Genomic DNA, 25,995 nt, shown 5'->3' with positions numbered 1-25,995 from the left:
ATGTAAGTATAATACAGAAATATAAACTTTATTATGAACATAGACACATAATAACGGAGGGCATATTTCTAACAATATGTGTTGTACAATCATGAATGAATATAGGACGATTTTTTTACTATGTTTTCGATGAGAGTCTGGGCTCCTCGTATAGGTGACTGAGCCGGACAGATCCACCTCAGAGATGCGGCGAAATATATGGTCATTTGTTAGTCTCGATATAGCGTACATAACGAATCCTAGACCTGAGGTTGACACATGATTTCGCGATGGTGACCAACTTGTTTAGGGTCTATCAAAAGCTACTTCGTAAATGGGTCGTTATTATAAATATAGAATTCAAGCTAGTCTAGATCCATATGTCGTGAGGTATGGTTGACCGATAAGGGATTTGCTCGTCCGACTTGGAGAGATATTCTTTGGGGCATCTCGTGTGATTCGGCTCGAAAAGCATGGCTGATGACCCACAAGTATAGGGGATCAACCAATGTACTTTCAATAAGTAAGAGTGTCGAATTCAACGAGGAGTAGAAGGAATCAGTAAGCGGTTTTCAGTAAGGTATTCTCTGCAATTGCTATAAAGCGGTAATGATAGATAGTTTGGTAGTAAGACAATTCACAGGAAGTAACAAGTAACAGAAGTAATAAGGTGCAACAAGGTGGCCCGATCCTTATTATTGCAAAGGACAAGGCGAAAGTAGTCCTTATAGTGATTAAAGCGTTCTTGAGGACACACGGAAATTTCGTCTAGACTTTCACCACAATTCACTGACTCTCATTCATTGATTTGGTAAGTTTTTATGTGGGTGGACCAGTGCTATATGATTACCCTTTCTTGCAAGCACCCGCAACTACGAAAGAAGAATTAAGATAAATCTAACCATAGTATGAAACATATGGATCCAAATTATCCTCTTATGAAATAGCACATAAATTAGGGTTTAACCTTCTGTCACTCTCACAACCCATCATTTACTTACTAATCCCACAATACCCGCCCCTAGGCCCAAGCATGGTAATGTGTCATGTAGTCGACGTTCACATGACACCACTAGAGAAACAACAACATAACACATCATCATAACATTGAACAAAAACCAACTTCACATGATTACTTATAACAAGACATCTCCCATGTCCTCAAGAACTAATGGGACTACTCACAAAGCATGTTTATGTTCATGATCAGAGAAGAATAATATATGATTAACAATCTGAACATATAATGTTTCACCAAATAAACCAACTAGCATCAACTACATGATGTAATCAACACTACTAGCAAACCACAAGTACCAATCTGAGGTTTTGAGACAAAAGATTGAATACAAGAGATGAACAAGGGTTTGGAGATGAGATGATGCTGGTGAAGGTGTTGATGGAGATGACTCCTCCCATGATGAGAGGAGCGTTGGTGATAATGATGGCTTTGATTTCCTCCTCCCGGAGGAAAGTATCCCCGTTGGAATCACTCCGTCGGAGTGCAAAAGTGCTCATGCTCAGGTTCCGCCTTGAGTTGGCATCGCTTCGTCCCGAAAGTTTTCTCATTATTTTCTAGGGTAATGACTTCATATAGAGGAAGATGGGCATCGGTGGACCTCTGTGGGCCCCACAAGGCACCTAGGCGTGCCCACCGAGGGTCTTCTTCGGTACTTCTTTCTTCCGGTATGTTTTTTTTATATATTTGAAAATAATGCTCCGTAAATTTTTCAAGTCGCTTGGAGCTATGGAGAATAGCTATCTCTGTTGTGGCCATTTCAGGCTCAGAATTCTAGTTGCCGGCAATCTCCCTCTTCAAATGTATCTTGCATTTTAAGATAGAAAATACATTAGAATTACATCATAAAATAAAATATAAATCTAAAACATTGTAAAATATTAGTAGGAAAACATGATGTAAAATAGGCGTATCAAGCATGTCAGTCCTTGAAATAGGAACCCGGGCGGGCAGGCGACACGTCTCCCTTCCCGATCGGAACAAACAACCAGCCGGTCGAACCGAACCGAACCGAACCCAACCCAACCCAACCAAGAGGAAGCTCATGGCGGCCGCCGGCTCGGAGGCTGAGCGGAGCGGCGAGAAGCCGCCGGCGAATGCGCCCGCCTTGGAGGCCGCCAGGACGATGTCGCCGGAGCGCGGCATCCAGTCGCCCGTGAACGGAGGCCCAGGGAAGGAGCCGTCGGGGGAGGCCAAGGTCGTCGAAGAGCGGCGGGAGGATGGGGTCCAAGCGGCCGACGCGGAGCGCAGCGACGAATCGACCAAGGCGGACGAGGGGGCCTTCGTCGACTCGACCAAGGCGGAGAACATCAAGAAGCTGCAGTCGGAGGCGCCCACCGACGACCCGGACGCCGAGCCTGCAGATGTCAAGAGCAACGGCAAGAACGTCGACGCGGCCACGAGCGCCGCCAAGGAGGACGGGAACCCGGTGGAGGAGGACCCCACCAACGTCCCGGAGGCGGAGGACCCGAGCAGTACCAATCCAGCTGGTACGGCCTGTCTTGTTCCCCACTCGTTATGCTCTAGTTCTTGCCAATCGATAGCTCGGATTTAGGATGTTATGAGATTGGATTTCCCCAAATCGCATTTCACATTTTGATAGCATGTCAGCCCTACATAATAGTAATATCTAGGGTTTAAGACGCAATGGGGGGAAATCCACCCAGCCTTTAGTTGCAGTGGGGAAAGCCAAGAACACCATTAGTTAGTTGTTGTGGGTGTTGTGGGTTGCTTTGCTGAGCGCAGGTGCTTAGGAGGAGGGACGGTTCTGTCATGTTCCCCACTCAATGTACTCGTTCTTGCCAGTCTAGCTCGGATTCAGTATCTCAACTCAATCCGATTGGATTTCCCTAAATCAGATATCAATCTTGATAGCTCGATTCAAGAATTTGGGGAAATGGGAGCTTGAATTGAGGATGTAATCTTGTAGTACACAATATATACGGTATAAGATTTCCTTTAGGAAAATATAATAAAGAACACCTTCAGTTGTTGTGGGTTGGATGGTAATTGAAGTAATTTATTAGCTGATTAAATTAACGATGAGGAGTTCGGGACTCGTCGATTTTTTGGTTCCAATAATAACTCTGCTAATGTGCCTATTATTTTAGCCTCTGAGGTTTTCCATGGCCGTTAACTGCTCTGTCAAAAAAATATAAAATCAACTCAATAGCATGTTAAGAGTACGGAATTCATCAAGTAAGGTTTTTGCTTCTGTTCAGGTACCTCAAGGTCTTGGTCAAGCACGGTATTCAAGGCTGGGAAAGCCATCGAGGAATCTAGTCGCTATGTTGGTAGCTGGCACGCGCCGCTGCAACACAGCAGCGATTTCCTGCGACAGGTTGCGCGCTACGCCCCAGCCACAGGACTCCAGCAGGGTTGTCCTGCTGCATTCATCTGGCTGTCTTGGGCCTGCGACAAGGTCAGTGCTTTCCTCGCCGAGGTGGCAACAACCGTGCAGGGTGCATCGGCCCTTGGGCGAATGGTAGGCCGCTGCACGAGTATGATCGGCAACAACCTTAAGGCGGAGCCGGGGGAAGAACCAGAGCCAGGCAAGAAAGATGGCACCGCTGCCAAGGTGCTAATCACATCATGTGACCAGGTAACTTGCAGCGCAGTTCGTAGTTGGGTAACTTGCAGCTGATCGGTCTGAGATACTGATGTCATCATACTGACCGTAAGCTGCATTTCTTGATGTTTGAAGCTTGAGGAAGTATTGAGGTTCTGGGAGGCAGGAGCGAGGGTCCAGCTGGATATAGGCCCGGACGTGAGCGCCGCGCTGGCCAATCTCTTGTATGACATGCTCAAACAGCGAGGGCCTGCTGCCCTTGATCTTATCAAGAATGGCTCCAACATGGCGGCAAAGCGCTCAGGGGCATAGGGATCAACATTTTCTTGCTGTTAAACATGCATACAGATGTATACTATTCTTGGGGTGATACTTCCTCCTTCCCATAATATAAGATCGTTTTGCAAGCTGTTTTAGCTCGCAAAACGATCTCATATTATGGGATGGATGGAGATACAATGTAATCTGATGGCATTCCAGTTAGTGGATGCACAGCCTGGCAAACCTAGGAGCCAATGCTAGTGATATACCACTGCCTTTACTAACGTGTGGAGTTGGCTGTGGTGATCAAAAACTGTGAGATATGTGTGTAGTTGTTGGTTCTTCAGAAATTTTGTGCAAGCAAAATATTATCAGGTCTTAATTCTGGATGTATAAACTTGCCTGCAGCAAAAGATTTTTTGGTTATATAAGCTTGTTAGTCAAAACCACCTGATCCTTGTTCGGTTCTTTGCTTCCTTGAGTTTTTGTGTACCCTGGAGTTGGTTCTTCCCCAAGGAAGAATTTCTTCTCGGACAAAATGCGTGTTTGGAATACAACAAATCTTATTTTTTTCTCAACAATTCGTCCGCAAACACAACAATAAATTTCACAACTGATGTATATTAACACGTTTCAATCACTCACACACACTTGGCAAATTTGTCCCCAAATTGGCAATTCAAACACTTGAAAAGGTGTACAAAAGAACAACATTAAATCCGCTACTTGTACAGCACAGGGACACAATACAAACGTTATCGTGCTATAAACGAACCAACTGCACCTACATCATCATATAGAGCAACTCATCTAACAACATCCACCCGCTCGATGACCGAAATTAGGCCTGTGCGGGTTTTTGGAGCTCCACCAGCCTGTCAAGAAGCCCATTCGCCCTAAGTCACCGAAACGATTCTGCAAGAACTTCACCGGTCCAGCAAGGAATCGCTCCCCCTAGGCACACCAATTAATTCTGCCCCTAGCCTCAAGCAGGTGGTCGATGGCTTCGCCCCTGTTGATCTGTTGCTGCCTTAAGAGAGAAGAAGCTTTGCACCCACTGGGAGTCTGTCGAGCAGAGGGCCTCTAACCATATCAAGCGCATCACTATTGAGTTCTGGCTTTACTTCATCTGGATCCCAAGCATCAGTCAGTCTTTGAGTTGTATCCACAGTCACAACCTGTATCGCAGGGGCATTCTCCACAATGTGCATAAGGAATTCAACTTGGCCTCTCGCCCCTCTGAAACCTGAGACACGGAGATTCTTCAGATGCGTGTATTCACATGGCGGGATCTCTCGTCTGGAAGGTCCCTCATTTGCAAACCACATGGTAGAAGTCCCATTAAACTGCAAAAGTACATATACGATGGCAAGATCAGTATCGAATTCAGCAGAGAGAAACAATGTTTGAACAAAATACCGTTCAAAATGCATGCAACGGTTACCACCCACATGCAGGATGAAAATAAAAGATGGCAAAAGAGGAACGTTCGGGAATATTACTCACATGTACTTCCAGCCTTTCAATGAGCGGAGCAACCCTTAGAAACGAAACTATGTAGAGAATTTTATCATGATCTTCGTAAGATATCATCAACATTATCTGCACATGCCTGAGCTGAGAAAACACGCGAGGACTATTTAACGCCCATCGGGTCTGAAAGATAAAGCAGAGGTTATTATTATTACTACAGAAATGACTTGCACAAGCTAAATCCTTACTTGAATATTGTTGGAATGAAATACCTCTAGCCGTAGAATTAAAACATCCAGCGTCAGGTTTTGTACATCTGGAAGCCCGCTGAGGAGTGACGCGACAGCATGCTGAAAAACTGCACCGCGGAACGAAATTTTTGCATTTTCCAGTTTGGAAGCGTGACGGAGAGCAATAGGTATGTATGTTCCATCGTACACAAAGGTGGAGAGACTTGCAGCGTGGAACTCTATCTTGGTTATTTCACAGTAAACAACCTTCAAGTAGTGCAAGTGCGACAACGGCTGAACGACTCTCAGCTCATCGTTCAGGTGGCATCTGACTAGGCTCAGGCACTCGAGTTTACAGCAGTTGCCCAGGATATTCTCGAGATCCTGCCTAGTGGTGCCTTTCAGTAAATAGAGATCGAGCTTTCTTAGGTTTGGAAGACCGGCGAAGTGGGAAGGAGGTTTGAAGCATACAAAGCTAAGTTGCAGAAAGTGTAGGCAGGATAGGCTTTCCTTGTCTAGGAGATGGAATGGGAACGTGTAGTGATAGCCAGGTCTCAGGAGATTGGATGAGGGTGCCAAATCAAAAGCTAGCTTCTTTGTCCCGGACGATATAGCAAACCTAATCCAATTGTCGAGGTGATGAACTAGCTTGCTCTCAAACATAAATTTAACCTCGAGACCTTCGACTAACTTGCCACGGTGCTTCCGCAAAACCGCGTTAACACGGTCGACGAACACCTGGGCATGCTGTTTCACCCCGTGCGTGTGGGCACCGTTGAAACTTAGTTTGGGGCAAGCTGTCCACAAAGACCTCCACTCGCTCGCCAAGACGCTGGTCCGAACAACCTCTTTTGCAGGCAGTTTTGATAAAATTGAGCATAAGACATCCTTCAACAACACCAAAAAACACTTCAGCTCAGTGAATCAACTTATTTGCCCTTAAATAAAAGTTAAATAAAAACATAACTTAAAGTTAAACCAAAAGGGTGTGCAATCTTAACATGCTACCTCTGGAAGGTCTTGAAGTTTAATGTCTGGCCTACCCTTGCCATTGGTGGATCTGGTCGCTGGTTTAACATGGACATGTTCCTCTGGTTTGGTTCCTGTGCTTGTCAGATAGTTGCCCATCGCAACGGCTGGAGCCAAAAACATTGTGACATCAGAGAAACAAGAGGATGGTGAGCATGAGTTATGAAAGTTCAGTCAAGACAAGTACAGTAGCATGTGTAAACTCAATTTTCGGCGTCTCTATTCCCCACAAGAAGCAAAACAGAGGAGGCATAATCGCAAATAGGGTTGGAAGCAGAGGCAAACTGACTGACCTGTTTATTCCCCGCTCAACTCGCCGCCGTCGGAATAATTGGCTGACTGACAGATCTGAGGCGGCGGCTTAATTCGGGGGTCGGACCGGAATTTCTGGCGGCGAGGGGCGCGCTGGAGCAGGAATGGCGGCCGGTCGGCGACGAGCCAGGCGGGTGGTGGGTGGACTTTTCCGGTTTTCCCCTCTGGCTCCGGCGGAGGCAGGCAACGGAGGAAAAAGGATTGATTTTTTCTTTCAGTCTTGACAAAGAAAAGGGTTGATTTCCCAGCGCTTTTATTTTGGGCTGTGCAATGCAGTGCAGGCCGAGTCCGGCTCCGGCTCCGTTCAGGAAGCCGAAAGTGTTCCCGAAATTCCTCTCTCTGCTTTAATGTTCTAGATAGATTTGCTGTTTCTAAAAAAAAGTTCTGGATTTGCTAAAAAAAACATAAAAGTTCTACTAAATCCCTTGATTAAACAATACGATTTTTGTATGATCTAGTTATTGCACATCTAAATGACTCAATCAAACATACCCCCTCTGACCAATTTTATAAATCGTTTAAGACAGCCGAAATTGAACTGTTTTATGTTCTGTCTTAAATGTCTAAAACGTCTTACAAAAATGAACAGAGGGAGTAATAAAAAAGACAAAATTCCGTATGAATATCCGCATAAATCAATAACATAGAACTTAGACGTGCGACACTTCAAGCATATCTAGACGTGCTTTAGCAAAACTGACACGACTTTTCTAAATGTCGGACCACATCATTTCCGCAACACTCCGTCCATCGTTGGATCGTGATCGTGCGGGAAGCGATGTAAGTGCGGTTTTCTAGGTCGCCGTGATTGTGCAGGCGACATTTCTAAACCCTATTCATCACTGGTGCCAAGAACTAAATTTTAGTTGTCCAGTAACAGGCTTATCACACCAACCAATCCATCCAATAGTTATATGTTTTTTGAGTTGAAGACAAAACACCTTTTTAATATGTTGCTTTGTACTAATATTTAGACTAAAAAGGGTTTTGGGCTACTAATACATGCTATCATAAAGAAATAAAAGTAAGAGACTAATTAGCACATGCACACGTTTTAGAAATGTACTCTAGTAAATTATGTGTAAATAGCATGATAATATAAGCCCCGCAAACCTAATAACTTGTGTAGAGGTATTGCGGGAACATTAACACGGAGAAAAATGATGTTTGACTCTAGAAGCTCGCGGAAGTTTTAACGTAGATGGTTACCTTCACTATAGAAGGAAGGCAATGACTGGTCGTCTTGTTTATGCTGGACATGTTGATTATTACCTGTTGATACACTCATTTGCCAAGCTTGCGGAAGTTGATATTAGGGTTATTCATGCTAGTGTGTTAAAACTTTAGAGGAGACTTGTCTGGATAGAAGAAAGAATAGGCAGAAGCTTGGATGCCTTGCAGAATCTACCTGGCTAAGCAAATGATGCGAAAAGACATGTTTGAGGCTGAAGTGTTTGATGGATTGCCAATTTGCCAAGTCAGTAATTGGTGATGGGTTATCATTCTATTCAACAACAACAACAACAACAACAACAACAACAACAAAAAGGCACCGACAACTTATGCTAAGTAAGATAAAACACTACATGATAGTATGATTTGGAGCTGTGTGGAGACACAATGCTCCCAAAAAAGGCACTAGGGCCATCGTAATCTCCTCATGCCCTCACACAATGCAAGATAACGTGATTTTCACTAAGGGACCCTTGAGGGCGGTCACCGAACCTGTACAATTGGCATCCCTTGGGGGCGGTCATCGGTACCCGTACAAATTGCTTGGGGCAATCTTCACAACTTAATTGGAGACCTCGACGCTTGCCCAGAGCTTTACACCATAATGATTGAGCTCCAAGACACCACCAACCGGCTAGGACGCCCAAGCACACAAGAGGAACAAGCTCTAGGTTACAAAGCACCCAATAGTAATAAGCTACTCAAACTTTGCTTCCACGTATCATTATGGAGAACTCAAACCGATGCACGAAATGCAATGGCAAGGGCACACAGAGTGCCCGAGTCATTCTCTCTCAAATCCCACCAAATCAACTAATGATAGGGAGGAATATGAGAGGAAGAGCGAAGAAGAGAACACAAAGAACTCCAAGATCTAGATCCAAGGGGTTCCCCTCACATAGAGGAGAAAGTGATTGGTGAAAATGTGAATCTAGATCTCCTCTCTATTTTCCTCAAAAACTAGCAATAATCATTGGAGGGATTGAGAGATAGCAAACTCAAAGAAGATCAACAATGGGCGGCAAACACAAGCTCAACGGATAAGAACCATTGGGGAAGAAGACCCTCTGAAAGAACATGTGGTGCCCCCATGTTTGGTTTTGGTAATTGACGACAATATCTATGGACTAATGGTTGCCTTGAGTTATATTTGAAGGTTTTGTCCATAGGCTTTTCTTGGAGTACATGTGTTGGTTTCAAGGAGAGTTTGTGTTGGCCAAGGTGCTATTAAGAAATTATCCAAAGATTGGTCATGTGAGAGTTGAGCTTATTGCAAGCATGTCTTGAAGAAGAAGATTGTGTGATCATTCATGTTTACCTTCAAGACATCATCCAAATGAAGAGAGTTGGAAAGATTCTAGGTTGATCAAGACTAAGTCAAGAGTGAATCAAGTTGATCAACTCACAAAGCGTAGAAGATGTACCGAGAGGGATCAAGTGATCCCATGGTATGGTAAGCATTGTCCATTGTGCTTTCTGTACTAACCCATGGTCTATGTGAGAGTTCTATGTGGGGTTAGGTACGTGTTCATGGGCTTGCGTCAAGAGGAATATATCACTCAACCCATGGAGAGGATGACATCAAGTGGTGATCGTCATCAAGATTGCCGTGTGCAAGTTCAAGTGGAGCATCACGAAGAGATCAAGTGCTTGAAACTTGCCGTCCATTGTGGTGACAATGGACTTGTGAAGATGTGCCAAAGAGTGGCTCACCCATAGTGGACTATGGGGGAGTAATCATCTAGTCTTCATCGAGTCAACGCAATCAAGAAAGGTGGTCCAACTTGAGGGAGTCAAGATCGTCATCATCTAGCTCAAGTGGACCATGTGCAAGGCAAAGGTTTTCCCTTGATAGGTTTTCTATTTTACCGGTCTCATGGTGGTAGTTGGGAGACCGGGTTATAGGATCGATAGCCGTACTATCAAGGGGGGCTCTCAAGTGAGTAGCTTGATCGTATCGTTCGTCGAGAGCTCAAACCATTGCATCCTTGCATCATGTTTCTTGGTTCTTGTTTGGTTCTCTTTGTGAGTCTTAGAGCTTATGGTCATTTTGATGACAAGCTTGAGTTCATCGAAAACGGAGTTTGCATGCGTCTTCTATGATGTTTTCGATGTTGGAGGTTTTACCGGTCTTATCCGAGGAAGGGTTCTCACCATTTTCTTTTGGGCCTTTTCTCATTTGCTTCTTATTGGTATTTCTATCAAGATTGTGTTAGCCCTTGTCGCTAGTTTTCCAACAAACTTGGTTTCATCGAATTCGGAGTCCGTTTGCAGAAGCTGTGTCAGTTTTGGTGTTCTGAAAAGGCTGCAGCGGTACTACCACGGACAGGAGCGGATGTAATTTTTTACTACCGCTCTTGGGAGCGGTACTACCGCTTGGAGCAGTACTATTGCGGCTACTTCCATGGCTACTTCCGCTCGGGACCAAAAACTCGCCACAAGTCCAGCGGTGGTAGGCACGGATGTAATTTTTTAGTACCGCTCGCAAGCAGTACTACCGCTACCCTTAGCAGTAGTACCGCTACCCCTAGCGGTAGTACTGTGAGGTCAAGCGGTACTACCGCTCTAACGGTTCTTCTGGCTTTTTTGCCTCCTCGCTATTGTGTTTCAAAGGGCTACTACCGCCCTAGCGGTAGTACCGCTCCTTGGAGCGTAGTACCGCTCGGTGCGGGCTGTGACCATAACGGTTGGATTTTTCCCCACCTATAAAAAGGGGTCTTCTTCCCCAATGAACCTTATCCTTTGAGCTCGTGTTCTTCCCCCATTGTTGACCTTCTTCGAGCTTGCTAACTCTCAATCTGTCGGGTGGTAGGTGCGACATATGCCAACGGGTGGCTTATCATTGTGGGAGCCAGTAAGACATCGCCGGTGCCTGGAAACGGGATAAGGCGAAGACATGCACGCCGGCGGATCTTACCCAGGTTCGGGGCTCTCCGTGGAGATAACACCCCTAGTCCTGCTCTGCGGGGTCTCCGCATGATCACTAGATCAGTACAAGTAGCTACAAGTGCTCCTTGAGCTGTTTGGCTAGAGGAAGAAGAAGGGCAAGGCTAGCTCTCCTCTTCTCTCTATGTGGTGTGTGAAACTCTATGAGATCAACCCTTTGCATGGGTTTCCCGGGGGGTTTATATAGGCCTACCCCCAGGGGTACAATGGTAATCTGGCTAGGCGCGGGTCCCAGCCGTCAGTGTCTATGCTCGTCGGCTTCTCCGCCGGCCATTGGGGCCCGCCGACTGGTGGGTTTCGCCGGCTGCCGGCCTCTTGGCCGGCAGGCCGGCCACAACGCTTGGGGGCTTTGTCGGCGGCTGGTTACTGTTGCCTCGCCTCTGATGACGAGGGCTTTGTCAAGGTAAGCGTGGCTACAGTGCCGCCGCCTTGCGGGCTCTCACTGTAGCCTTACCTCGTCTTGTCTCCTTAATGAGGCACATGTTTTGAGGGAGGGAGGTAGCCGGCTATTGGGAGCCGGCCACGCCCCTGGCCGACTAGGGGAGGCCGGGCCGCCTTCGAGTGTCTCTCTGGCTAAAGGGGCCCGCCGCCCGCGGGCCGTACTGGCGCCTGTCATGGGTGACATCGAGGCCAACATGGCTACAGTGTCGCGCCGGACGGGGGATGGCTGGCCCGTACGGCGCCCTGTGGCCATGCCTGCTTCGGGATTCGGGGGTAGTGGGCTGTACTGCGGCCACGCCCCGTCTTATCACCGTTATGTGGATGCAGTCTTGGTGGGTGCAGTCTTGGCCGGCTTCTGGGAGTCGGCTTTCTTTATGGCCGGCTTTTGGGAGTCGGTCCTCTTGGGGCCGGCTTCCTGGAGTCGGCCATCTCGTAGCTTTCTTGGGGAAGGTTTCTGAGGCCGGGTCGCCTTCTGGCAGTCGGCCCTGGGGATAGCCGGCCGGGGGAAGGCGGCCCTGCGCTTTGTATGCTTGAAGGCTTCGAATGGCCTGATAATTTTTTGAAGAGCCAGGGGGAGTCGGTTAGGCTACCCGTGGTCATTTACTCCGACAGTAGTCCCCGAAGCTGGTTGGGCTTCGAGGCTGAGAGGAGGTCGAGAAGCCCGGTCAGCTTCTTATCTTGACGAGCCAGCAGCTAGGAGCCGGCCTCGGGGGAAGGCGGGAGTCTGTTGGCGCGTGCGCTGGGCCGCGGGCCGGCCGCTCACCGCCTGCGAACCACGTGGCATCCTCCGGCTGAAAAAGCCTGCCAACCCACGCGCGCGACAGGACGTCGCCGCAGGCCGGGGGCCCACCACTCCTACGCCTAGGCCCAGGCGTGGATCCTCTGTGGCCCAGAGCTGTCTGCACGTCTTCCGGCGGCGGTTTCCGCACGCCGTTAGGGCGTAATAATCGCGGGACGTGGGGGAGTGGGTGCAGTTAATCCCACGTTCCTCCCCACACCTCGCCTCCTCGGCTTTGCCGCACGAGGCTATAAGTAGGGGGAGGAGGGGAAGCGGCAAACGCTCGCCGCTCTTCTCTTCTCCGCCATCTTCTTCCTCCTGCTTTTCCTCGCAGCAGCGCCTCGCCGCCGCGCCGTCCCACCAATCTTCACTCCGCCCCGCAGCCTTGCCGCCGCAGGGCCGTGCTTTCTCCGCCGCCGCACCTTTCCTCGTTAGCTTCTCGCCACCATGCAGTACGGCGGGGACTGGGACGGCTCCCTCGTCGATATGGATCACATCGAGTTCCTCCGCAAGACGCGGCGGTTGCCCGGCAAGGACCAGGTGCGTGTCCGTCTCGCGTCGGAGAAGGAGATCACGCCGGCGCCGGAGGAAGGCGAGCAGGTAGTCTTCCGCTCGCACTTCCTGCGCGGTCTCGGCTTGCCGGCGAGCGCTTTCTTTCGCTCCTTCCTCGACTTCTATCAACTCTAGCCGCACCACCTCACTCCGAACACGGTGGTGCTGCTGTCCGCCTTCGTCACCCTGTGCGAAGGCTTTCTTGGCGTTCTCCCCACCCTCGAGCTCTGGGGGGAGTTCTTCCAATCCAAGCTCGGCACCCGCATGCAGGGCGTGCCGGCTTAGAGCGGCGCCTTCATCGCGATGCGGAGGCCGGCGGCCGACAATCCCTTCCCCGTCATCACGCTGATCCAGTCGGTGAAGCTTTGACAGAAGTCGTATTTCTACGTGAGGAACGTCGCCCCGCAAGGCGACTACGTCAACTTGCCGGCTTACGTAGCCGGCCCGCCGGCTGGGAGGCGGCCCCAGTGGTCCTATCGGGCCGTGACGCTGTCGCAGGCTGGAGCCGCGGCCGTCGCCCGACTCCGGGTGATGATCCAGTTGGAGGGCTTGACTGGGTCCGACTTGCTGGCCGCCTTTGTCGCGCGCCGGGTGCTTCCGCTTCAAAGCCGCCCTCACCTGATCTGTCAGATGAGCGGCCAACTCGATCCGAGTCGGATGTCCACCAAGGATATGCCGCACGACGAGGTGGCTCATATGGTGAATTATCTTGCGAACTGCAAGCTCTCCGCAGAGTGGCGGTTTGGCAAGGAGCCATACTCCCGTGCACATCCTCCACCTACGGTATGCTCTCTTCACCCTTTCTTCTCTTAGTTTTGTCGCCGATTTTTTCTTGGCCGACTCTGACCAGTCGGCACGTCTTGGCAGAGCCCTCTCCTTCGACCTGCAGCCGAGTCGGGGGCGGATCGCCGATTTCTTCCCGACCGGGCGGAGCATGACTTGGAGGACCACGACTTGGGGGCGGCCGCCATGGTCGAAAACACCGAGGCGGGTGGCGGCGAAGCAGGCGGCTCCGGGCTTGGAGTCAGCTTCGACGACTGGCCGGATGACGACGAGGCGGAGATCGTCCCGCGCCGCCAGCCGGCGTCCGGCCATGGCGTGGGCTCCTCGTCCGCACCGTCTGCTCGGGGCGGCGGGCAGAAGCGCCGGGCCGCATCGGGCTTGTTCGGCAGTCGGCCGAAGAAGCCCAAGGGCGGGGCGGCGGCGACCAGGCGGGATGAGGCGGCCGCGAAGGCGGCCCGCTTCCGCAAGGCGGTGAAGCGGCCGCAGACGGTGTCGGCGTAAGTGTATATTCTTCGGCATATTCTTTCTTCTTTTCTTGGTAGATTTCTGAATCCTTGCCCTTTCTCAAAAATCAGGGCTCCGCTTTCTCTTGAGCGGGTTGCTGCCGCCTCCGTGGTTGGATCGCCGGGAGGATCCGGGAGCACCCGCCGTGTGGACCCCCGCGCTGAGCTTCAGGCGGCGACGGAGCGAAATGCACGGGAGGCGCGGGAGGAGCGGGAGGCGGAGGAGCTGAGGGCGGCTGCCACCAAGGCGACACAGAAGGAGGAGGAGTCGGCGAAGGCGCGCGCCGACGCGGCGGCCAAGGCCCAAGCGGAGGCTGCGGCCGCGGCGACAGCGGAGGGGGCCTTACTTGTCACCCCTCTGCATGTCGCGGCGCCCGAGGTCCCGGAGCCCCCGCCGGAGGAAGCCGGCGGCGACCTGCCGGGGTTGGAGAGGGAGGACGACGTCGTCGTCCCGGAGAGGGAGGCGGCACCGGCCTCGCCGACTGGGGCGGCCCAAGGCAGCTGGCCTAACGTGCTGCCTGCACAACCAGCTGGTGGCGAGCCGGCCGCGCGGATGGACCTGGTGGTCCAGTCGCCATCGCGCCAGCGCACGGGGAAGGCCACTTCGGACCCGCAGAAGGCCGCAGGCTCCGGCTCGTCGGCCCGGGACGTGGAGGCGGCCAGCGCCAGCTCGGGGTGGACGCCGGGTGGAGGGACGGCCGTGGTGAATGTGGCGGCGCAGGAAGTTCGGAACCGGCTTCAGTCCCAGGCCGCGGTGCTGAGGAAATACAATGACAAGTTCCTCGCGACGCGAGCGGCCATTCGGGTAAGTCTTCCCGTTTTTGCTTTTTGACCTTGGTTTCTTCCGTGGGGGCGTGTCAGTGCACCCACTGGGTGTAGTCCCCAAGTTCCGAGTCGGCTGCTGAGCAGGCGGCTTGAAACTTCTTAGCGGGCTTTGTTTGCTTATCTTGTTCTCATTCGCTTCTCTGCCTGACTTGCAGGACTACCACAACCTCCGCGCGGCTGCCTTCAACTCCCAGGCTCGGGAGTTGACCCAGAAGAATACTGATCTATCTGAGAGTCGGGGTAAGTGCTTCATCTTTTATCTCACGTGGGGGCGCGTCAGCGCATCCACTGGGTGTAGTCCCCGAGATTCGGGCCGACTGTTGAGCAGTCGGGTCGGATCTTCCTTGACGACTTCTTCCTTATTGCTTCTTTCTTTTCTGCCATGCCTGCAGCGGCCAACGCCAAACTGAGGGAGCAGCTGGGTGGGACTCAGGCCGCCCTCCGCGCTAAGGAGGCCGAGTTTGACGCCTTGGCCCAGGAGCGTGACCGCCTGGCCAAGAGGCTGGCCGACCAGGAGGAGAGCCACAAGGCGGCCCTGAAGGCGGTGCAGGACAGCGAGGCCGCCCTTCAAGCTGAATATGAGACGGAGGCGGCAAGCTGGGCCGAGGCGAGGCAGTCGTTGATCAACGGCTTCGGCCAGATTGAAGACTTGGTTGACGGTAGGCCGCCCTCTTCTTCGTCCCTTGCTTGCCGCTTGTCGTTTGGTTCATTTTCTGACTTGGTATTTTTCTCTTCTTTCTCTTTCTTTCTTGCATAGAGTACTTCCCTGGCTACTCTACTGCCGCCAACTAGGTCGTCGAGGCCCACCGCGAGGCACAAAGGCAGGCTGGCGCCGAAATCGCGCTGAACGCTCGCCGGTCGCTAGAGGAACAGCTCTAGGCGATTCAAGCCCGCCTCCAGCCGGCTCACCGCATGCTCCGCCGGCTTCAGCGTGTTGGGGCGCAGGTGTTGGCCGCTCTCTGGCCTGGTGAGGTGATTCCCCGCACCCCCAGTCGGACTGCCGACTGGCTAGAGGTGGCGGCCGGCCGCTTCGAGGCTTGGAAGGCTTCTGCGGCTCGGTCCGGCGCCAGGCAGGCGCTGGAGTTCGTCAAGGCCTGGTATCCCGAGCTGAGTTTGGACCAGCTGGCCACCTGGCGGCAGGAGGCCGACACGGAGCTGGAGCCGGTGCAGCCGGCTATCATCCAGCGAGCCTCGGCGATCGCCGACTACACTGACACCAGCGCTTTTGCTCCTGAGGTAGACGACAATGGCGTTGCCCAGCTGGAGGAGTGGTTCGGGCTGAACCCGGCAGATGGCGAGGACTCGGCGGAGGAGATCGACTCTAGCGACGAGCGCGAGGAGGAGGAGGAGGAGGGTGAAGACGCCGCTCCAGATGATGGAGCGGCCGGTCAGCCTCAGCTTGACCGTGCCTCCAGCAACAAGGCACGCGCGGGCGCACCGCCTGCAGCCGGCGATGATCAAGCCGAGACTCGCCAGCCGGCCACTCCTCCAGCCGGCGCCGCTGACTCCACCGACCAGCCCGGCTCCCCTGCCGCGCCCTTAGTCTAATCTGCTGCCTCTACTTTCCTGTTTTATTACTCTTGGAACAGTATTTTGTTAAGTTTGCACAATTCCACCCACTGGGGGTGTATTCGAACTATATTGACTGCCGGCCTGTTGAAGGCCTTATGTGTAAATATAATTATGCATGCGTTTGGCTTTCCCTTGTTCTTTGCTTTTCATCCTTCGGTTGTTTCCTTTACCGCCCTCCCTTGGTTGCCGCCTTCCTAGCCGGACAGCTGCTCTGCAGTCTGTGGCTGGAGAAGTGCTTGGCCGGTTGGGAGGGCAAGTACTCTAGCTTTGGATTGTAGCGAAGTGACTGGGAGGCCGGCCAGCCAGCTATTTGGTCAGCCGGTAGGCGTGGCTGGAGGCCGGCTTGCGTTATATAAGTTCGTTAGTCCTTAGCCGTTTTTCGTGTGGGCATCCTTTCTGCCTTTGGCTCTTGTTAGTCGGATAGTCGGTTCTTCGAGCTGTGACTTTCAACAAGAGAGGGCTCGGGTGCTGGCACACTACTTGTCTGACTTCAGGTAGAACTTTTAATATAACTTAAGGCGGCCAGTCCCCGGGCCGACTAGTCGAATCCGGTGCCAGACAGAAAATCGGATGTAATAATACATTCATGAATATGACACTCGTCATTCATAGATAAAGGAGGGCAGTCCCCGAGTGCGCCTCGGGGGGCCCGTTGTCTCGTACTTAATAAAAAAGGTAGCATGATACATACTGCTTTCAACTGTAAAATCTTCTCAGGAGGTTGGTGTTCCATGGTCGTTCCGACTCCTTGCCGGAATCATCCCTCTTGCGTGCTCTTGGCTTCTGTGCGTCGATCAGGTAGTAGGAGTCGTTGCCTAGTGCCTTGCTGACGACGAAAGGGCCTTCCCAAGGGGCCGAGAGCTTGTGCTGGCCGGCTGTTCGCTAGATCAGCCGGAGCACAAGGTCGCCCTCTTGGAAGGATCTTGGCTTGACCTTCCGGTTGTGGTAACGGCGCAAACCCTGCTGGTAGATGGCGGACCGGCTGAGTGCTAACAGCCGGCCTTCTTCCAGCAGGTCGACGTCGTCTTCTCGTGCTTCCTTGGCCTCCGCCTCCATGTACATGGTGACCCGAGGCGAGTCGAACTCGATGTCAGTTGGGATGACGGCCTCGGCACCATATACAAGGAAGAACGGAGTGAAGCCGGTTGACTTGTTTGGGGTAGTACGCAGACTCCAGAGGACAGCCGGCAGCTCATCGAGCCAGCAGCCGGCCGAACGCTCCAGTGGTACGACCAGTCGGGGCTTGATGCCGGAGAGGATGAGGCCGTTTGCTCGCTCGACCTGACCGTTTGACTGCGGGTGGGCAACGGACGCTAAGTCCAGTCGGATGCCCTATGTCGCACAGAAACGTGCCAGTGCTCCCTTGGCAAAATTTGTGCCGTTGTCGGTGATGATGCTGTGTGGCACACCATACCGAGTAGTGATGTCGGCGATGAATGTCACGGCAGTCGGCCCGTTCAGCTTCTTGATCGGCTTCGCTTCGATCCACTTGGTAAATTTGTCCACGGCGACAAGCAGATGTGTCATGCCGCCGCGGGCTGTCTTGATCAGGCCCACCATGTCCAGCCCCCAAACGGCAAAGGGCCAGGTGAGGGGGATGGTCTTGAGTGCAGAAGCCGGTAGGTGTTACTTGGAACTGAAGACTTGGCATCCTTTGCAGCATTTGACTAATTCTTTGGCATCTTCCAAAGCAGTCGACCAGAAGAAACCATGGCGGAAAGCTTTGGCCACAAGTGATCTTGAGGCTGCGTGGTGGCCGCATTCGCCTTGGTGGATATCCTTGAGGATTGCTACGCCCTTCTCTGGCTCGACGCAGCGCTGGAAGACTCCAGTGACGCTACGCTTGACAAGTTCTCTGTTTATTATTGCGTACGCTCCGGCTCGGTGTTGCACTAGTCTTGCCGAGATCTCATCAGTCGGCAGCTCTCTGTTGACTAGGAAGTTGAGGATGGGCTGGGCCCATGATGGGGCTGTGACTTCTTCTGCTGTCAGTACGGCCACTGTGACCCAGGTGGGTGGGTTGGGTGGTGGAGAGTTGGAGTCGGCCACCGCTTCTTGTGTCGCTGCAGTCCCCGGGCCGACTGCTGTAGTCCCTGGGCCGGGTTCTGAAGTCCCCGAGCCGGGTGCGACTACGGCAGTCCCCGGGCCGCTTGTCGAAGTCCCCGAGCCGCCTGCTGGGTTCCTCCAGTCGGATCCGGCTGCATCAGGGGCGGGCGGTACAAAGATAGAGTCCGATTCTGGAGATGGCTTGATAGACGGCTTGAGGAGGCGCTGGAGAGAGACGCTGGTTGGTATAGCCTGTCGGGTGGAGCCGATCCGTGCCAGGGCATCTGCTTGGTCGTTGTCGGCCCATGGCACGTGAAGGAACTCGCACCCTTCGAAGTATCCACTGATCTGCTGGACGAGGAATCGATAGCTCGCCATGTTTGCATCCTTGGCGTCCCAGTCGCCAGATGACTGCTGGGCCACCAAGTCCGAGTTGCCATAACATAGGATCCGGCGTATGCCGAGCTCTTTGGCTAGCCGGAGCCCGTGTATGAGCGCCTCGTACTCAGCCACATTGTTGGAGGCGGCAAAATGGATTTGTAGCGTGTATCTGAGCTTGTCGCCTTTGGGAGAGGTGAGGACGATGTCGGCTCCCAAGCCGGTGCGCATCTTGGACCCGTCGAAGTGCATCCGCCAATGAGTGGAGTCGGGAGCCGGCGGTAGGTACTGGGTCTCGGCCCAGTCAACGAGGAAGTCGGCCAATGCTTGGGACTTGATGGCGGTGCGGGGCTGATAGAAGATTGTGTAAGGAGCTAGCGCAATGGCCCACTTAGCCACCTGGCCGGATGCATCCCGGCTGCCTATGATCTCGGCAAGCGGGGCGGTGCATACGACCGTGATGGGATGCTCTTGAAAGTAGGGCTTCAGCTTCTTGGCGGCAAAGTACACTCCATAGCACATCTTCTGGTAGTGCGGGTAGTTTTGCTTTGAAGTGGACAGTACTTCGCTTAAATAATATACCGGCCTCTGGACTAACTGGGCTCGGCCTTCTTCTGGGCGTTGGACCACGATGACTGTACTGACCACTCGGCTAGTCGCGGCGATGTAGAGGAGCATGGGCTCCTTCTCAGTCGGCGCCGCCAGGACAGGTGGAGTGGTCAGCATCTTCTTCAACTCATGGAAGGCTTGGTCTGCTTGGTCGTTCCACTCGAAGTGAGTGGATTTCTTCATGAGTCGGTACAGGGGGAGAGCCTTTTCTCCTAGCCAGCTGATGAAGCGGTTTAGGGAGGCCAGGCACCCGGTGAACTTCTGCACGTCTCGCAACTTGGTGGGAATCTCCATTCTCTCAATGGCCTTGATCTTCACAGGGTTGCACTCAATGCCGTGTTCGGAGACCAAAAAGCCTAGAACCTGGCCGGCTGGTACTCCGAACACACATTTCTCGGGGTTGAGCTTGATTTGGAATCGGCGCAAGTTGGCAAATGTCTCTTTGAGGTCTTCCAGCAGGGTGCCGCGCTTCTCCGTCTTCACCACAATATCGTCTACGTAGACGTGGGCATTTCTGCCGAGTTGCTTGAGGAGGCATTTCTGCACGCAACGCTGAAAAGTGGCACCGGCATTCCTCAAGCCGAATGTCATAGTCAGGTAACAGAAAGCTCCGAAGGGTGTGATGAAGGCGGTCTTCAGGCGGTCAGCTGGGTCCAACTTGATCTGGTGGTATCCTGAGTAGGCATCCAAGAAACTCAACAGCTCACATCCGGCTGTGGAGTCTATCACTTGATCAATCCGTGGCAGGGCAAACGGATCTTTGGGGCAGGCTTTGTTGAGGCTAGTGTAGTATATACACACACGCCATTTGTTGTTCTTCTTCAACACCAAGACTGGGTTGGCAAGCCACTCTGGGAAAACACTTCCATAATAAAGCCGGCGGCAAGGAGCCGGGCTATCTCTTCTCCTAAGATTCTTCTCTTCTCCTCTGACAGTCGGCGGAGGGGCTGCTTGACTGGCTTCGCGTCCGCTCGGACGTGTAACTTGTGCTCGGCGAAATCCTTCGGAACACCCGGCATGTCCTTTGGGGACCATGCAAAGATGTCTCGATTCTCACGGAGGAAGTCGACGAGCTCGCCTTCCTATTTACTGTCTAGGTTTGCTCCAATGACAGCAAACCTCTCCGGGTTCTCCGGGTCCAGAGGTATCTTCTTCGTCTCCTTGGCAGGCTGGAAGGAGCCCTGCGCATCATATTCCTTGGGGTTGGGGGTTAGGGTCGGCTGCTTGCCGGCCATGGCCACAACTCGCTCCAGCATCTTCTTCTCTTCTGCAACCACGAGGGACTCGGCCAGCCGGCTGCTGGCTGTAGTGCACTCGATGGACTTCTTGTAGTCGCCAGCTACAGTGATGATCCCCTTCGAGCTCGACATCTTCATCTTGAGGTAGGCATAGTGGGGCACAGCCATGAACTTGGCCAGGGCAGGTCGGCCAAGCAAGGCGTGGTAAGGGCTCTCTAGGTCCACTACTTCAAACCAGATCGCTTCTCGGCGAAAGTGATCCTTGTCTCCGAAGAGAACATCCATCTTGATCTTGCCGATCGGGGAACAGGACAGGCCGGGTACGATGCCATGGAAGACGGTCCGGCTTGGCATGAGCTGCTTTGCCTTGAGGTTCAACTTCTCCATGGTGTCGCGGTACAGTATGTTGATACTGCTTCCGCCATCAATCAGCACGTGGGATAATCGGGCAGTTCGCCTCTCCATCGCGAGGGTGACGTCCAACACCAATGCGTAGGAGCCAGGATACGGCATCACCTCTGGGTGATCGGCCCGGCTCCAGTTGATAGGCCTTTCAGACCAATGCATGAACTCGGGATTGCTGGAGGCGACCGCGTTGACCTCTTGGTGCTGTCGGCGCCGGCTGCGCTTGTCTTCAACCTGACTCGTGAAGACGACGTAGGCGGCGTGCTCTTCTGGGAACTCATCTTGAATGGCTCCGACTGCTGGTCGAGCAGCCGGCTGCTGGGGGGCTGGAGGCGGCGGGCCGGGAGGCGGAGGCGGCACCAGGCCCTCGCCCTTGGAGATCCGTGTGAGCCAGTGGCACTTCCGGGTCGTGTGGTTGGACGGCTTCGCGCCGCTGTGAAAATTGCAGGGGGCATCGAGAGTCTGCTCGTAGGAGAAGGCCGGCTGCCAAGCCGGCCTGCCGCCCTTCTTCTTGGGAGCGGGCCGCTCTTCGGGCTGCTCGTCCTCGACAGTGGCCACCTGCCGACTGGTGGAAGGCGGCATAGGAGCCTTGCGCTTGTGGTCGTTCTGGTAGGGGCGTCGGTTGGAGTCGCCAGCCGGCGTCTTGGGAGCCGGAGCGAGCACTTTCCCAGAGGCGTCCACTCGGAGCTCGGTCTTCATCGAGGAGTCGGCCGTGGCGTACTAGTCTGCTATGACCAGCAGCTCGTCGAGGGTAGCCGGCTCGTCGCAGAGGAGTCGGTGCTTGAGGAGGGTGCCCTCTTGGCACCCGGCGGTGAAGTACTCGATAGCTTGAACCTCATGCACCCCCTCGCAGGAGTTGCAGAGCTCGGCCCACCGCGTGAGGTAGTCGCGAGTCGATTCACTGGGCCCTTGGACGCACAAGGAGAGCTGGCGGGGCTTTGGAGGCCGCTTGTACGTGCTGGTGAAGTTGCGGACGAAGACTTCCGTGAAGTCCAGCCAGCTGTTGACGCTGTAGGGCTTGAGGCTGTTCAGCCAGGTGCGTGCCGTGCCTTGAAGCATGAGAGGGACGTACTTCACGGCTACGCGCCTGTTGCCGTTCGCTATGCTGACAGCGGTAGAGTAGTCGATGAGCCAATATTCCGGCTTCACTGAGCCGTTGTACTTGGGCGTGTCTCTGGGGAGCAAGAACCCTTTGGGGAAGGGCTCGTCGCGGATGCAGGGGCTGAAGCAAGGCGGGCCGACGTCGTCTTCTTCTTCCAGCGCCAGGGACCGTGCCAGGCGGTCGATCCGGTGGCGGGCGTCGTTCTCGCCGACTCCTTCGCGGTGGCCTAGTCGGCCACCGAGAGTCGGATGCGTGACAGGCGGCGGGGTGTGATATCTCTCCCCACGAGGCGGGGAAGGAGGCGGATTGCCTTGGCGCTCCACTGCTCGAGGGCGGCCCTCTGCGTCGCGCTCGATGGTGATTCGAGTCCGGCTGCGGCTAGCAGCCGGCTCCTTGTCTTTCCTTGCGCGGGCGCCGCTCGAAGTCGGCGACCGGGATGTCGCGGCGTGTTCTCAGCGTGGGGGAGGACTCTCAGTGCGGGCGCCGGCTTCGTGCCGTTCTGCGGCCGCGTCGATCAGCTGCTGGATGCGCCTTGTCATGTAGGGGAGCTCATCAGCCCCCAGCCCGTTCAGCTCTTCTGCGGCCGCCTGAGCGGCTCGCAGATTCTCGAGCGGTGTGGCGTAGATGGGGCGGTCTGCCCCCAGCATGATGGCGATGGCCGCGCCACGCTTCTTGACGAGGCCGGCTCGGCTCGGCCCGCCATGAGGCGGCGTGCCAAAGGCGGCGCGGTCGACTTCGCGCTGGTGAGCCTCGGTGAGGCGTCTCATGGAGGCTATCTTCTGGCCCTCCGCGATGAGGGCGAGGCGGCGTGCCTCCAGAGTCTCGGCATCGGCGTCGGCCGGGATGGGGATGGACAAGTCATGCATCGCCGCTTGTAGGGCGTCGTGGGCGTTCTCGCCCGAGTCGGCGGCGTGGCTGATGACCAGCACCTCAGTGACAGCGCTGCTGGCACTGTCGGCTCGAGGGAGAGGGTCGTCGAAGACTACCACGTCGGAGGGGTAGGCGTCGAGCGATGCCGTGTCGGAGTCGACAAGCATCGGGTCGGTGGAGCCAACCGACTCCAGGTCCACAGCAAGCTCACTGGAGACGTGAAGCTGGTCGAGGAGGCTGACGAGGCGGCTCTCGGGGTAGTCTGTGCCCGCGTCGGACGCGGGCTCGTCAGAGACGCGAGTCTCGCCAAGAAGGTCGGCGAGGCAGCTCGCCGCGCAGGCGTCGTCGACGCCTTGCAGCGCGTCGGGGCAAGCGCCATCGGGCGTAGCAAGCTGGCTACGCTCGCGGGGGAGGAAAAGGGTTCCCGTCCAGAACAGGTCTCCGGACGACGGTGCACCTGGCCCCACGGTGGGCGCCAAATGTCGGGTGGTAGGTGCGACATATGCCAACGGGTGGCTTATCATTGTGGGAGCCAGTAAGACATCGCCGGTGCCTGGAAACGGGATAAGGCGAAGACATGCACGCCGGCGGATCTTACCCAGGTTTGGGGCTCTCCGTGGAGATAACACCCCTAGTCCTGCTCTGCGGGGTCTCCGCATGATCACTAGATCAGTACAAGTAGCTACAAGTGCTCCTTGAGCTGTTTGGCTAGAGGAAGAAGAAGGGCAAGGCTAGCTCTCCTTTTCTCTCTATGTGGTGTGTGAAACTCTATGAGATCAACCCTTTGCATGGGTGTCCCGGGGGGTTTATATAGGCTTACCCCCAGGGGTACAATGGTAATCTGGATGGGCGCGGGTCCCAGCCGTCAGTGTCTATGCTCGCCGACTTCTCCGCCGGCCATTGGGGCCCGCCGACTGGTGGGTCCCGCCGGCTGCCGGCCTCTTGGCCGGCAGGCCGGCCCCACCGCTTGGGGGCTTTGTCGGCGGCTGGTTACTGTTGCCTCGCCTCTGATGACGAGGGCTTTGTCGAGGTAAGCATGGCTACAGTGCCGCCGCCTTGCGGGCTCTCACTGTAGCCTTACCTCGTCTTGTCTCCTTAATGAGGCACCTGTTTCGAGGGAGGGAGGTAGCCGGCTATTGGGAGCCGGCCACGCCCCTGGCCGACTAGGGGAGGCTGGGCCGCCTTCGAGTGTCTCTCTGGCTAAAGGGGCCCGCCGCCCGCGGGCCGTACTGGCGCCTGTCGTGGGTGACATCGAGGCCAACATGGCTACAGTGCCGCGCCGGACGGGGGATGGTTGGCCCGTACGGCGCCCTGTGGCCATGCCTGCTTCGGGATTCAGGGGTAGTGGGCTGTACTGCGGCCACGCCCCGTCTTATCACCGTTATGTGGATGCAGTCTTGGTGGGTGCAGTCTTGGCCGGCTTCTGGGAGTCGGTCCTCTTGGGGCCAGCTTCCTGGAGTCGGCCATCTCGTAGCTTTCTTGGGGAAGGTTTCTGAGGCCGGGTCGCCTTCTGGCAGTCGGCCCCGGGGATAGCCGGCCGGGGGAAGGCGGCCCTGCACTCTGTATGCTTGAAGGCTTCGAATGGCCTGATAAGTTTTTGAAGAGCCAGGGGGAGTCGGTTAGGCTACCCGTGGCCATTTACTCTGACACAATCCCTCCATGGATTCTTGCTAGTTTTTGAGGGAAAAGAGAGAGGAGATCTAGATCCACATTTCCACCAATCACTTTCTCCTCTATGTGAGGGGAACCCCTTGGATCTAGATCTTGGAGTTCTTGGTGTTCTCCTTCTTGTTCTTCCTCTCATTTTCCTCCCTAGCATTAGTTGCTTCGGTGGGATTTGAGAGAGAAGGACTTGGGCACTCCGTGTGCCCTTGCCATTGCATTTGGTGCATCAGTTTGAGTTCTCCACGGTGATACGTGGAAGTTACAAGTTGAGAAGCTTATTACTCTTGGGTGCTTGGTACCCTTGAGCTTGTTCCTCTTGGGTGCTTGGACACCCTAGACGGTTGGTGGTGTTCGGAGCTCAATCATTGTGGTGTAAAGCTTCGGGCAAGCGTCGGGGTCTCCAATTAGGTTGTGGAGATCGCCCCGAGCAATTTGACGGGTACCGGTGACCGGCCCCAAGGGTTGCCAAAGTGTACGGGTTTGGTGACCGCCCCCAAGGGTTGCCATTTGTACGGGTTCGGTGGCCGCCCTCAAGGGTCCCTTAGTGGAATCACGACATCTTGCATTGTGCGAGGGCGTGAGGAGATTACGGTGGCCCTAGTGGCTTCTTGGGGAGCATTGTGCCTCCACACCGCTCCAAACGGAGATTAGCATCCACAAGGATGTGAACTTCGGGATACATCATCGTCTCCGCGTGCCTCGGTTATCTCTTACCCGAGCTCTTTACTTATGCACTTTACTTTGTGATAGCCATATTGTTTCTTGTCATATATCTTGCTTTCACCTAGTAGTCTATCTTGCTTAGCATAAGTTGTTGGTGCACATAGGTGAGCCTAGTTGTTGTAGGTTTTGTGCTTGGCAAATTAACCGCTAGGTTTATTCCGCATTTGTTCAAGCCTTAACCGTAATTATTTTAAAGCGCCTATTCACCCCCCTCTAGGCGACATCCACGATCTTTCAATTGGTATCAGAGCCTCGTCTCTCTTTATAGGGCTTAACCGCCTAGAGAGTAAGGATGTCGACTAGGGGTTTAGGATTCTCTGACACTCTTAGTTTCGATGGCACAAATTTTGATGTTTGGGTAATTCGCATGCTTAATCTCTTTAGGGTCATGGACCCAAATTTGGAGCGAATTGTAGATATGGGGTTTTCTCCTCCAAAGGATCCACAAAGATTAT

At 53.9% G+C, this 25,995-nt stretch overlaps 2 protein-coding genes across 2 annotated transcripts; one reads left to right on the top strand and one right to left on the bottom strand.

The window, feature by feature from the left end:
• Positions 1-1,966: 1,966 nt before the first annotated feature.
• Positions 1,967-4,255, top strand: LOC123140817 (uncharacterized). The gene is made up of 3 exons (XM_044560097.1): positions 1,967-2,487; positions 3,220-3,599; positions 3,702-4,255. The coding sequence occupies exons 1-3, from the start codon at positions 2,043-2,045 to the stop codon at positions 3,876-3,878; spliced, it is 1,002 nt and encodes a 333-aa protein (XP_044416032.1). The 5' UTR covers positions 1,967-2,042; the 3' UTR covers positions 3,879-4,255.
• Positions 4,256-4,412: 157 nt separating this feature from the next.
• LOC123143127 (F-box/LRR-repeat protein At3g26922) lies at positions 4,413-7,158 on the bottom strand. The gene is made up of 5 exons (XM_044561960.1): positions 6,853-7,158; positions 6,539-6,666; positions 5,573-6,418; positions 5,334-5,483; positions 4,413-5,173 (listed from the first exon to the last, which is right to left on the bottom strand). The coding sequence occupies exons 2-5, from the start codon at positions 6,656-6,658 to the stop codon at positions 4,859-4,861; spliced, it is 1,431 nt and encodes a 476-aa protein (XP_044417895.1). The 5' UTR covers positions 6,659-6,666; positions 6,853-7,158; the 3' UTR covers positions 4,413-4,858.
• Positions 7,159-25,995: the final 18,837 nt, after the last annotated feature.

Source organism: Triticum aestivum, chromosome 6D, assembly GCF_018294505.1.
Source record: "Triticum aestivum cultivar Chinese Spring chromosome 6D, IWGSC CS RefSeq v2.1, whole genome shotgun sequence".
NCBI lineage: Eukaryota > Viridiplantae > Streptophyta > Magnoliopsida > Poales > Poaceae > Triticum > Triticum aestivum.
This window is presented reverse-complemented; position numbering and strand designations above follow the sequence as displayed.